This window comes from Lichenostomus cassidix, chromosome 7 (genome assembly GCF_008360975.1).
Source record: "Lichenostomus cassidix isolate B80296 chromosome 7, HeHo_3.0, whole genome shotgun sequence".
In the NCBI taxonomy this organism is placed as follows: domain Eukaryota; kingdom Metazoa; phylum Chordata; class Aves; order Passeriformes; family Meliphagidae; genus Lichenostomus; species Lichenostomus cassidix.
The window spans coordinates 27,040,878-27,055,143 of record NC_139488.1 but is presented as its reverse complement, the minus strand read 5'-3'; the positions used below and the strand labels follow the sequence as shown (position 1 = coordinate 27,055,143).

The 14,266-nt window shown below is 37.7% G+C and overlaps 1 protein-coding gene across 1 annotated transcript in view; it reads right to left on the bottom strand.

Annotated features, from left to right (window-relative positions):
* Positions 1-14,266, bottom strand: part of SLC49A4 (solute carrier family 49 member 4) — a 70,092-nt gene that overhangs the window by 8,736 nt on the left and 47,090 nt on the right. Inside the window, exons 7-8 of the mRNA XM_085066952.1 lie at positions 12,388-12,515; positions 2,023-2,205 (exon numbers count right to left, since the gene is read on the bottom strand). Of these exons, the coding sequence (XP_084923078.1) occupies positions 2,023-2,205; positions 12,388-12,515 (311 nt within the window). The remainder of the gene's footprint in view (positions 1-2,022; positions 2,206-12,387; positions 12,516-14,266) is intronic.

Here is a 14,266-nt window from a genome sequence, read left to right as displayed (position 1 = left end):
AAATACCCTAAAAGATGAAATTTAACTTGTGAATCCTTCACATCTTTTTTGATCCAGAATTTTGACAGCACTGGCAATGCAGGGAATGCATCAATTGTGTGAAGCCAAAGGTCAGTTTCCTTTTGTTTTTGCCTTGGAAGTCCCTGCAGGAAAGACGAAGGAAATCTCATCCAGAGGCAGCAGCTTTGGGGCACAGCACTAGCAGGGAAGCTGAGCTTTAAGAAGGTTTACATCCCCACTCTGCCAGCTGAACTAGAATCTTCAGTGCACTGGAAAGCATTTGGGTCCTTCACAGCATTTGCAATATCAGTACAAGGAGAAAAAGAGAAATTGGAATGAAAATTACTGAAAGATTATTTGGCCTAAAAGGAAAGACCTAGGGAACAAGATGAATTTGACTGAGTTCTGATTTATGTGTAAGCTTCTTAAATGCCATTAGAGGATGTATTTGAATCAAATAAAAGCAAATGATTAAGATCATTATCTACCTTCTAAAGAATTTTTTTAATCAGAGGAGCCAATAGCACCCCCTGGCACAGATCCCCCCCAGTGGCTACACAATCTCTTGTACTTCCTATCAAACAATGGATTGTCCTAAGCACAAATTACTTTTTTTTTTTCTTCTTTTGAAGAAATAGGGAAAATATTTCAAGTGTATGGGTATACCAATTTCTGATTTATCCTTACCTACACTTACTGGTATCTTGTAGGGAAAGAAATATGAGAGACAAAATAACCTATTTATGAGGGAATGAGACCACTTTATTGTAATTCTTTCATCAGAAGTGAGAAGCCATATCCCCATCCTCAGTTATTATGTAATGCCAAACAATGAAAAAATTCTCAGACTATTCTGTGTCATCTTTCCAGCTCAGGTATAGATGTCAGAAACAATAGTATGTGTGCACAGAGTTTGCACCAATTTTGATCAAAAACATACTCTAAAATGTAAAGGCTAGCTCTCACACCACCCAAGGCTAGCCCAGATGGTGTTCAGATTTTACAATGATACAGCTCAGCATCAGTATTAAAAAACTAAATAATTTCTCTCCATTTGTGTTCACAGACCACAATTTGGAACAAGGTTGTCATACTGCTAGCAATTTCCTGGCAGAAAGACAAACCATGCTGAAAAATTGCCCCAGGTTGAAACCTTGATAATTTCTAGCAGAATTCAATCTGAAATTTGTCACTCTCCTCTTAGTTATAAAACACTACATCTTAAGAAGTAATAATACATAAAACTTCCCATTTTCTAGTGCTTTACAACTATTGCACCATGAAGCAAATGTTTACCATAATGATAAAATACAAAGAAAAAAAATCTGTGTCTTTGAAAACCATTAATAAAGACCACTTCCCTTTGAAAGCAAGTTGGGTTCTCATTTTACAGCTTAGAGTAACAATATGTATTACAGTCTACTAAACAGCAAGCTCTAAGTTATGATTATGAGTTAGGAGGAGGCAAATAATAGTTGAGAGGTGAGAAAGTCTGAATAAATTGACAAAAACATCAAGTGAAGCACTGTTGTGCTGGCTTGTTCCAAAGAATGCCTGTTCTCTCTTCAGCAGTGGTCAGGAGATCTCTCTGCCCTGCAGGGGGACCTTAGCCCCACTGAATAAAGTTGGTCTTCAATGGGGCATTTCTGCTCTGCCCCTCCTGGGCAACACAGTTCTACCCAAAACCATGAGATTGGGTGAGCCTTACTGTGGTTCTGAACACCCAATGATACAAACATTATTAATGCTAATATTACCCAGGCCTTTGTCAAACAACAGTGTGTACCTTGGTGGTTTCTGGCTACAGCAAATACAAGTAGAATGTATCTTGCATCTAAGTAATCTCATCTTTTTAGGCAAGGATATGGAAAAGAACAATTAAAATTCTCCTTCCTTGCTCCCCCTGCTTGGATTCAAACATTTGGTTATTAAACAGAAATTGTATGTGCAAATCCTCCCTTCTACTGACAAAGGTACGTCCTTATGAAGAATTAAATTTTCCAAGTGCCTTATATTTCTTACCTGTATGGTAAAATGTGAGGAAAAACAAAAGAACTCCCATGAACACATTACTCAAGAAGGTGACAACTCCACAGCTTATTCCTTCTGGAACAGGGTAGACTGTCTCCACAAAGAGCTCAAAGAATATTGGTATGCTGCTGTTGAGGAATATACCCAGCAAAATGCAGGATGTGTACAGTGTAGCTATGACAGAAACAAAAACAGTTATTAATTTCATGCTGGTGTTTTTCCCCCCTATTCAGAGCTGCCAAGAATACTAATATCTGAATAACCAAAAAAATTCATAAACTTATTTTTATCCTCTGTATCACAAAGAACATCACATCCCACTGGCTTTAGGCAGAATTCATGCATTGATTTGTGAGAAAAGAATTAGAAATACTGATTTATTTATCTATTTATTTAAACAGAATCCATGAAGATACATTCAGTGATTTGGACTTCACTTGTAAGTAAAACAAACAACAAAATTATGAATGCAAAGCATCACCTGCAGTTTGATTTACCTCTGAGACAAACAGAAAATATTGTCCTACACACAATTAGGACAGGGAGCAATTAATGCACCAAATTGGAAATGGACATGGATTAACCTTTTGACTTAGCTCTAAAGGTCAAAACTAATTTTACTTCCATTTTACCAATAAATACTAATGATCTACCAGCTATCAAGACATTAGTATTCAGCACAGCCTGAGCTGCAACATGTTGAATCCCTTCTGGCTTCAAAAGGGAATGAAGGGCACCCAGCTCCTGACAGGAATGGGACAGATTTGATAATGCAGATTATTCACTGCTGTACAACAAATTGTTTTTCTTGGACAAACCAACAGAAGAATGTGACATTTCTTCAGTAGCCTCAGCTATTTTGTTCTACCATTTCTAACACTGCCAAATACTTCACAGTATTTAATACAGAAGCTCAACATACCTATATTATCATTTAATAAATGTATTATAGCTATTTCTGAACAAAAAAGAAACCCACAAAACTTCACAAAAATTTAGTACCTATTTAGGAATTTAAGTAAATTTTTTCTTAGTGCTGTCCTGGACAGGGAAGATTTCCTGACCTGCAGCCTCAACAACCTGAGGTTACTGACTAAGTAAAAAGAAGAAGGAAATTATTATAAGGCTTGAAATAAGCAGAAAACTCTGGAATAATTTCCAAGGCTCCCACCAAATTAATAAGAAAACCTAAAGAAAAAATTTTCAGATACAGAAGTGTTGTAAGTCACAGGTAAATTATTTATAGCATCTTTCCACTGCAGTGAAAAGATTATGTGGTACAAAATACTTAGAAATTTTTTTTCATATAAATATATATCTGTGTACATATTTCTGTTTAATTCACACTCTTTTGTCTTAGAAAGGGGTGAACTGAAACAACTCTGCTTCATCTTCTGTTAAGCACTGCTCAAGCTTTCAACTGAGAAACTATTAGGAAGCAGGAAACATTCAGCTTCAAATAAAATTTAAAAATCAGCTTTTTAAAATATGAAGAGTCATGGAAAAGAAATAAAGGCATTGAGAAGCAGAAAGGGCTATCTATCAGATCCTCTATTCCATGTGGTTTGCTTCCAAGGCACAAAGACATATTTCTTTCTCTACAGAGGACTTGTCTGGGCAGGAAAAAGGACAGAGAGCTAGCCCCCTCTTTTTTGAATACTCTGAGCTGTTAAGAAAAACAAACACACAAACACACAAACAAACAAACAAACAAAACCAACCCCCTCAAAAAAACCATGGTAACTTCTCCATCTCTTGAATTTTCCTGTCATAAACTGCAGAATTAATCAAAGAAAATGATGCAAGGTATGTCCAGGAATTGTCAGAGAGGAAAGAAAAAGCCCTAAACAGTATCAGGAAATTCTTCCTAATGTGCTCCTCTAGCTAACACTGAAGACCTGATTCCCTAGTTAAAAGATCCATAGATTTTTGCTGCAAGTCCTCACCAGTATTTAAAGTTTCATGAGCCACTCTTTGAACTCCCATTTACCTCAAACAGTGCTGCATATTGCTCTAACTCTCCCTAACTGCTATCAGGTGTAGCCAGAATATCCAAACACACTCAGTGGTTTGAAATTTTTGTATTGGCTTGAGAAACCAACATAGAAATGAAATAGAAGAATCTCCTAAGACAAATGAACATCTGCCACTTGTTATGCTCAGTTGAAGATATCTATAGATAACAATTTCTAACTTCTAGAGAACATTTTTAGAGCCTCCCCCGAACAAGAGAAGGTGGCAGCCAGCTGTAATTCTGTACCAGAAACTCAAACAGTGAAAATAATTGAGAAGCTGCTGAAAGCCAAAACAGCACCATCAAAAGTGGAGCAGAGAAGTATCAGAAGCAACACCTCTGCAAGAGGGCTGAAACATGTTCCCTGAGGAGCAACAGCCAGGAAAGGGAAATCATGCCTCCGAACAGAGACAATGTCTAGATGTGTAATTTCTAGAAAGAGAGTCACTGAGATGAAGACAAAAATTAGCAGCCATTTAAAAATCAAGACTTCAAATTTTATTTAGTACATTAGGTGCCAAGGTTTCCATGAAACAAACAAAAAGCCTTCAAACTAGATTTGCTGGTTTAAAATATGCCAATTCAATTACATCATTGCTCACCACTCACTGAAATGTGTTAAGATGACAAGACCACAAGTGAACAAGGGCAGTAACTCTGTGCCTTAGAAACAACACTCATATTTCCTTGTCACAATACTCAAGAAGCTTTAGCATCACCCTTTGGCTGCCCCAAAGTACTGCCTGCCTCAAAGAACACCAAGAACTGCCACCTGAATAGCAGTGACAGCACCTCAGCTGAGATCACAGCTAACACTGATAAAACAAGGTCTATGTAGAGGTATAGGTACACACATCTCTGGGATTAATAAGCAGAAATGTCACAGCAAAAGGACAGACAGGATATAGCATTCCAGTAGAAGCCAATTTAAATTCTAACATCTAATGGAAATGATAGCTTTTAACTGAGAAACCACAAAAAGGAGCTCTGAAAATGAAGGAGATGTGCACATCTGAAAGCCTTTTTTAATTGGTTGGTACATATGCTAGTGATGGAAAACTGTTTTTTATTTTGTGCATCTGTAAATCACCCAGGGTTATCCTGAATGCTATACAAATAAGCTTATTCCACTAATTTGGCAACTAATTCACAAATACAACTGGTCAACTAGACAGAAACTCAAAGACAAGATATGCAGTTTCAGAAAAATAAGTCACAGAAAGAAGTAAAATCAGAGTTCAAAAGTAGGTTTTGCTTTTTATTTCACACACCAAATAGCATATCTCATATTCTAGCTCGTGACAGGATAGCAGGGAGATACCACCTATTAACAGGGACCATTTGCTTTCCATCACAGAGACCTTGCACTGAACAAACACAAACAATTACCATGATTTTATACTGCAGAAGAACAGCTGCTGAAGTTACAGCAAATGTTCTTTCAATTAAGACAATCTTAATGACAGTCATTGGAAACGAATATAAGAATCTGAAAGCACTGACAGAAAAAAAAGAGATGATTCACCAAGAAGCTAACATTATGTCCTAAAGAATAACAACTAAGTTGGATAGGCATACACTGGAGAAGTGTGTCATCCTACTAGTACAAAAAAAACCCAACACTTTTTCTTAGGAAAAGGAATTAATTGCCTATGAAGTTATGTGCAAAGCTGTGTATCCAAGACAGTGGCAGCTGTCAACATCAACAATGGAACTGGGTTAGGTTTCTTAAAACATGACATTAATTGAAATAGTTTAAAAGATGTTTGTGTGCATTAAGCAGCTATGTCTCAGGTCGGTCACTGCAAAAAGATCAGGAAAGGCAAAACACCCATCCAAAGCACAGCTGTTTCAGAGAACTGGCCAGGAGGTGCTGCAGCAGGAGGCTCAAGCCATGTTTCATCATGTCATGTTCATCCTTGAGGTATGAGGTAACCCTTGCTATTCCCTCAGCACTCATTCTCCTGGCCAGGAAGGAAGCAAGGAATAAAATGTGCCTTGATAACAGCCTAGAGATGCTGCCAGTTAGATGAAGCAAGGTACAGACTTGAGACTGATGGTGATACAGTGGCTTAGCACAAAGAGGAGAAACAGTAGCAAGAAGTAAGGCTCCTGCCTGGCTTCTCATGGCAAACACATGCCCATATCCCAGAAAAACACTTTCTCTTTTCCCATCCATAAGCTGTGGCAAAAGCTTTATACCAATTTAAAATAAAAAAAAAAGTGGGGGGGGAGTTAGGAATTCAAACAGGGAAGTGATTTAAATGACAGCATTCACTTGGTGTCCTCAGATGAGCTTGCAATGCAGCAGAAGGAGACACAAGTATCTCTGACATCCAAACAGTTTCTCAGAATTTTCCAGGACGTTCGGCAACATGTTTAGCAATTTACCCTTAAATTATACCATCACTAAATGTAAAACTACAGAGCCTGATCCAAACCCAAATGAAATTGATGGAAGGACCTCAACTGATGTGACTAGTTCTTATCAACCATTGGCACATGTATCATGGCTGATTTTTACCAAAGAATATGAAATATTACCATTTCTTACAAAAAAAAAAAAAGTTTTCAGATAGATTTATACAGGAAATGCTGTATCAAGTGCAAGCAAGTGGTACAGTATCTCCTTCCAAAGTCCTCCACCAGAATCTCTTGAACTCTGTACATTTTGCAACAGTTCTCTTCTGAGACACATTTAGTCAAAACACAGAAATTTTATACAGATAAACAGGAGAGTAAATACAATGGAATATATTCTCTTGGGAGCAGCATACAATTTAAAGCAAAACCTGTGGAGATCTAGGGCACTTTGTTATTGCCCATTATAACTGTATCCCAAACATCAAAGTGAAAGGATAATGCCCCATGTGGATGCAGGCTTTGTTGACTTTAGTGCCTCAGTATCCCCATGACCAATTTGAACAATTCAAAGTTAGCTCCTGCCAAAATCTTAAGTTTGTTAAAGTAGAATGAAACCTCCCTATAATCTAACTCTTTCTACTAGCCATGGTAAGGAAAGTCATGGAAGAAGTCCCCCTTAATTTTTCCATGAGAAATGTGACTCCCTCAAGGTAAGACAGTAAATTTTACTGTAATTCATTTGTGGGAATGAAAAAACACAATAGAAGAAAAATGTCTCTGTAGTGCACATTTATAACATCAATATGTTTCACTGCCAGGATTTCCATTCCAGCATGCACTGATCAAATTGCTATCTCATGATATAGTTTTGAAAGTAACAAAAATCTGATCAAATTTGATTTGTTCTATAGTCTTCTCATGAGGAAAGCAAGTGGAACTTGCTCTGAAAGCAGAGCATTCAGTTTGGAGAACTAAGAAGTGAAAAAAATTTTTGCTATCAATGGATATTTAAAGTGGTCAGATTCATAGATACACATCCCCAAAATGCTCCTCCCATATTTCAAGCACTGTACACTGTTTAACACTGTTTTTAAAAGAAATTAACCACCTATAAATCAGTTCTTTTCTAAGCACTCTTCTACCTGTGAAATTAAAGAAGCTGTCAACAAAACAAAGGTCATTACTCCCATCCTATGAGTGGGGAAAGCACAGCAGGAGTGAAGGTAATGATGTGCCCACAGCCCTAAGCAGGTTAATGTTTTCAGGCTACTGTTTTATCCTCTGGGTCCCTCTGCCTTACACTTACCAAGCACACCTTGTTTATGGTAAAGGAATTAAACTGAAATAATAAACCAATATGTATTATATAATTAACACCTCTCTTTTTCAATACTGTGCTTTGTAGATGAGGACAGAGAGACAGATGTGTTTATAATGTTCAATCTGTTGAACCTGAAAAGAGAAGTGTAGTCTGCTTAACCTAAATGTAGTCATCAATTTATGGAGTTGCCACCGTATTCAGTCTCTGCCATGTGGCACCAGAAAAGATTTTGTAAAGCAAACTTCTGCTGAATGTGCTCATAAATATCAGAATATTCTTGATATGCTATGCTGAAAACATTCAATCTGAGCTGCGAGCAACTAGTGTTGCATATAAATTTTTGGAAAATGCTAGTATTTGTAGCCAGAGATACTACCAGCAATATAAAGTGGCAAGATACTGAAACTGGCAATACAATGCCTTACACAATTATTTTGGGTCGAAGTATCCCATTGTACATAAATTCACATAATGAAGTTCAGTACAAAGCAAACTAACAATGAACTTGGCACAGAGAAACAGATCAGCAGCTGCACTGGGAATTCAATGGAGAAAACTATTTTAATGCTCAATGTGTACATAAAATTGTCTTTGAAACTGAAATGCAAATAATATACATTAAAATTAAAATTTCTTAAAATAAAATTCAGGCTAGCTTAAAATATAAACCAATTTCAGAATCAAGGTTTTTGGAGAGCTGTGATTAGCTGATGAGAGGTGTTTTACACAGATGAAATAGTAGCTATGGCACTCATCATTACTGCCTTTCTTTTTTTCCCCACACTGGCTGTTACAGTTCATTTATACGATTCTGAAAACACTTTTAATATAATCTTTTGGAGTTGCATTAAGAAGTCAGCAAATGACAGAAAACTTGTCTTCCTCCATGGGAGGAGGAAAAATGGAGCATATTATGCAAATACAAAGCAATGCAGGCATTACTCAATACAAACAATGCTAAACAGTATAATTTAAAAGAAACCACAAATGCAGTCATTGATTTTTAATATCTGCATTAAAGGTCTCCATTCTAAGTAATTACATTTTGTAGGAAATATCTTTAAATGATGTTGTGCCTATTTAAAAGGAATTAGGAGAATAATATACAAACAAGGTCAGGAAAATACATTTTGCTGTGACCATTTTTCCAAATACTATCCCTCCCCCAATGCTGAAACCAGACATTACTAGAACTGCTACAAAGAACACTTGTTAAAATATGAGGTTTGGTTTGTTTGTATTTTAAAAACAAGTATCCAGAGATTTTTTTCCCCTCCTTTCTTTTAGGGTGAATAATTGGCCAAACTCTCTCATCTTTTTCATGTTTCTATAAAGATGTAACCACCTACTGCTTGCTCTGGAGCCCTGCTGGGAGACAGGCAGAAGGTTTCCAGAAGAGGGAGATGAGCATATATGTCACCCAATATCCACATGCTAAAGAAAAAGACTATTTTTGGACCTGGGGATACCACTATCAAGGTCTGCCTGTAGATGCAAACTTTATTCATGGATCAAGCAGCTGTCAGGTGAGATGTAGCAGATGATGATGCCATCTAACCAGCCTTCATCTCTGTGGTGAAGCTTGCCTTAACACCTGGGCCACTACAAAGGCTCCCATAAGGAGCCTTGTCTCCTCCCCAGAATGACTGTCCTGTCCTGTGGAAGAGCTCCCTTTTAACTGTACCAGCAATCCTTCAGATCATGTGGGTATTTTAGCAGTTTCCAGGTATTGCTGAAGATGGCAATGCTTGTGGCTTTGCAGGGCAAAGGCTGACTTGTCCAAGAGAACAACATTGGAGAGAGGCCAAGAGAGGAGGGGGAAGTCCCTCCCAAAATGGGAGCTATGTAGTTGGAAGGGAAAACCTCTTGGGAAGATCAAATGTACACCCCCACAAGTTTCCATGTCAGTTTTGAACCCTGCCTGCTCTGCCACAGCATCTGAATAAGGCTGGAAGTGTGGACTGAGATCCATCAGTGCTCTGTAGCACTGCCAAGCCCAACACTTGTGCTCTTTGCCACAGGACAGGAGGAAGTGGAAGAGCTTATGAACCTTCTGGCAACATCAAAACCTGTTGCCTCCAGTAACACAATAATCCCTGCTTTGCTGCCTGCAAAGTGGCACTTGAGTAGAAAGTATTTTATGGACCTCTTCTGGGAAAAAATAAAAAGAAAAAAACAGGAAAAAAGGAAAAAAAAAAGAGAGAAAACTAGGAGGAAAAAAAGGAATAAAATTAAAAAAATTAAAAAATAAGAATGAGAGAAAACACCCACAATGATGTCTGCTTTTGTTTTGCACATCTTCCAGCTCTACAAAATGCACACAGAGAATAACTACCTGGCAGTCCACTGTCAACACTGGTCCACTGATATGCAGAGTGACTTCCACCTTTACCAGCTACCTCTAATCACTTCCAAAAGCTGCCAGCCCATGGCCTGCATTTGACCTCCTATATTTGTACTCTGATACACTCTACATCTCAAACTTTTAATTAAAAGGAGAAGAAAAAAAGTAAGTTCATCCAAATCAATTCAAATGTACCGTTTCTCCCAATTACTGTGAATGCAGAGGTCATCATCATATTGCATCATTACATTGAGGAATAATCTAGCATGAAGCCCTATAAATTAGCTTAAATGGCTTGTGTGTTTTCATCCATAACAGCATATTTCATAAAGATATACCACTGCTTTTCTGTGTACAAGGAACTAAATCGAATAGGCACATTACATCTATTTTATATGAACTTCAGTGAGAAAAGCCTGATATGAACCTTCCCCCACTGCGTATCTATGAAATTTAAACAGAAGAAAAAAGAGATCTTATTTTCTGGCTGCACATTAGGCTATGATGCTTTAGATTGCCATTTGTTTGGGTTTTTTTGAGGAATGCACCACATTCCTAGCACCTCTATTCAAAACAAGCTTGTGTTTTAAAGAAAAGTGTTCAATATTTACAGTGACATATATAAGAACAGCACTGACAGAAAACTCTGATATATAATTACAACTTAATCTAAGGAATCATCCATTTTAAGAGGAATGATAATTGCATGGAAAGTACAACCCAATGCCTGTATTTGAATCAATGGATGCTACTTTAGGATACTATACATCAAACCTCAAATACCCTATGGACTTTTATGTCCTGACAGTGGATCTCCTTTCCAAAAAAACCAGCACAATGCACTTACATGCTATAAATGAATAAGAACTCTTATAGAACCTATGTTGCACGCTGATTTTTTTACAAAAAGAACAATAAAATAAAATCAGAGAGAGCTCCATCAGTTTTGTTTTGGAAGGCTAGCAAGTATGTACGTAATGACTTTCCCCTCTTGAAATGTCTCCTGCTTCATTCTTATGCATAGACTTGAAGGGTCATTTATGTGTTTGGCTTGTTGCATCAATTCAGAGGATAGAGTTACTGTAAAAATTTACATTACTGCAGGCTTGTAGTGATGAAGCAGACAAGCACGAGAAAAAAGCTTTTATTGCATTTATTTTAGATTTGATGGAAAAGTGTGATCATTTAGTATGACAACAGCCATCATGAAATTTGATTTGTTTATTGATTAAATTATGTTTTATTTAAGGAGAATTTTTGAAAGCATTGAAATTTCAAGACAAAGGACAAATTTGACCTATCCATCCAGATGGTGTTGCTCCTGAATTGATCATGTATTTCAATTTGCTGTACCCACTTTAGTTTATAGTTGTGACATTTGCAGTGCACCAAGGACACTCACTGAAACTCAAAGTTAATGAGTAAAACAGTACTCTACATACTGCTCTCCACACCAAAGTTTTCATTTCACCCAGAATGCATGAATTGCCTATAACAAAGATGGCACTTTATTTAAAATGGATGTACAGAATTCTTTACCAAATATATTTTTGAATCTTGATGGCTAAGATTTTACTGTAACTCATTACTCTGTTGAATGTCTTGGAATCACAGGTGGATCACTTCTTTGGTGCAGATAACAAGGTGAAGGACAGATTTTTAAGAACTAAGCAGTGCTAGCTTTCAACTAAGCACTAGCAGCCTGACTAGACCTCTGAGCTTTTCCCCCACTCCTGCCAAAAGCTTTTTTCCTGTCTTTTTGAGGTGCAGGCTGAGTTAATTTTGGGCTGGAAGAGTTCCCTGAACCTGCATGCAGGTGCAAAAAAAAAGGACAGCACTGTGCAGGGACAGATTTAGATGGCTGAAAACACTATGGGTCACCTTGGTTTGAAATGCACCATGTGTTTGCAGTAACTAATACAAGTTTCAAACCCCTAAATTCCCAGACATGTCACTGTTCCTTATATGCAACACTACTCTCATTCATCTGAGTTTTCTTGATTTATTTCCTCACCTTGGTAATTCCAAAGGACTCAAAACAGAAAAAACACTTAGTCCCCAAATCAAATTTAAATGTGTATTCAGGGTTCCTATTATGGTTTTTTTAAGTTTTTAATTTTTTTATGAAGTTATTCAAAGCCAGTGAAGATATTTCAGATTCAACAGACTTTCTAAATGTATTTTTTATGTCTTAGTAAAACTACTGAATTACTAAAGATACCAAACCAGGTTATGAGATAGTTGAGTGAAGACTGCAAATATTTGCTGGCAGTATCTATTATAAAGAATAGGAATAAAAATCATTGTCGATACCTGTGGTTAAAGGCAGATGAGTGACAGTAGTTAGACAGGTGAGAGTGAACCAGGTTGATGCTAATGTTGCTCCAGACAAAAGCAGCAGCAGTATGAACTTCAGCATGCCCCTGATAAAATCTGCAAATCTAAAATAAAAGCACATATCAGAGCAGTACAAATGCCGATTTTCAGATTATTTAAATGTGATGCTTGACAATGAATTCAGTATATTCTCATTAAACATCTTGGAGACTATAAAAATAATTTAAAAGTCATTTCTCATTTTCAGAAATAGAAAAAAGGTATCTTTATAGAATGGTGATATTTCTAGCTGTCAAGCTGAAGAACCATGGATTTTTCAGCTGTCACGAAATAACAACCAAACCAGAACAATTCTCAAGCAATTCTCAAGGCATCAAATGAAAACACTTGGAGGAAAGTTTTTTTTCATCTGCATTTGTTGGACACAATATCACACCACTACTTCCATCGCTGTTTTGTCAGTGTTTGCCAGTCTCCCTTGGCAGACACAGAGCTCTATTAGCATATGAGGAGGCTGCCGCATTTCATTCAAGACACAGCTAAGTGTCAAGATTCATTCCTGTGGGAAATGGAGAAGCTCCAAAATATTCCAAAGAATCCGTGGAAGATGACAAGGAACAGCTTCTGAACCCATGGATGCATTGGAGATGAAGCTCATGGTGGCTTAGGCAGGGAAGGAACTCTTTACACAGGGGGTCACTCTGCAAGTGGCTGGTTTGGGTTGAAAAGTTCCAGAAACCACAAGCTTGGTGCTACTCCTCTTCTACACAGACCCTACTGACAGTCTGGGGGAGGACAGCCCCACAATTCCTTGGGCAGTCTGGCCATTATATAGAGGGAATTATGATCTTAATACCACCTGATGGTACAATTGCTTTTTTCATCTTTTTTCCCTTTATTCTTTCAAGGAGACAGAATGCATTTCAGCAGTGCTCATGTGGCATAATTATCAGTGCAACTGCTCTTTTCAAAAGGGATGTCAACCTAACTACTGAAAAAGATATATTAGAAAAGGCAATGTCATTTATTCATGAGTAATTTTCTATAATCTCCTGCTTAGGAGATGTGATTTTGGGATGGACAGGTTAGGTATGTATTTCTAAAGCATATCTTCTGCCCCCACAGCCTCCTACCTCGATTAGGCTAATGGTAGCAGAATCCACCTAGTTTGGTCCATGATGAAATTTGTCCATCAGCTAACTGCCTTCTCTGCCCTGGTAAAGGTCACTCTACAGGAGAAGTGCAGTCAAACACCCTCTCTGCTCCCCCAAACCAACCTCTTTCCTCTTATTTTGATTCTCCCTATGCTTTAATTCCTATGCTTTAATTAACATTGAATTTAGCAGTGAGTAATTCAATAAGCAGTAGGGGGAGATCACTGCTGCATATAATCTAAGAAGTTTATGACTGCAGTGTTCAAGTGGCTTATGCATTCATCTCCAATAGCCAGAGGTCAGCTGCTGCTGGTGGGGTTTTTTCTGACAATCCAATCGAGGAGTCAGGATCACCTCACTGGTTTGCCAGTTTCTTTAATTATTCTTTGGGATCACTAGGGTCAAAATCAGCAATTTTAAAGCTTTGCAGAAGGCATCTCAAATTGTAAACATTCAGCTTATTCCACAGAGACTTTCTGCTTTGTGTGCTGGCAGACATCATCACTATTCTCTGTCCTTACGGGCAAGGGCAGCGATGTAGATCCTGTCTAATGAAACAATGTGAGAAACACCAGCCTTCTGGGAGGGACATTCACAGACAACAGGTCTGGGGATGATCTCTAGGGGATCCTCTATCTCTATCCCACCACTCGGGATCTGTTGGGATGGGAGGATGATATGCATCTAAGCCATTTGTCATA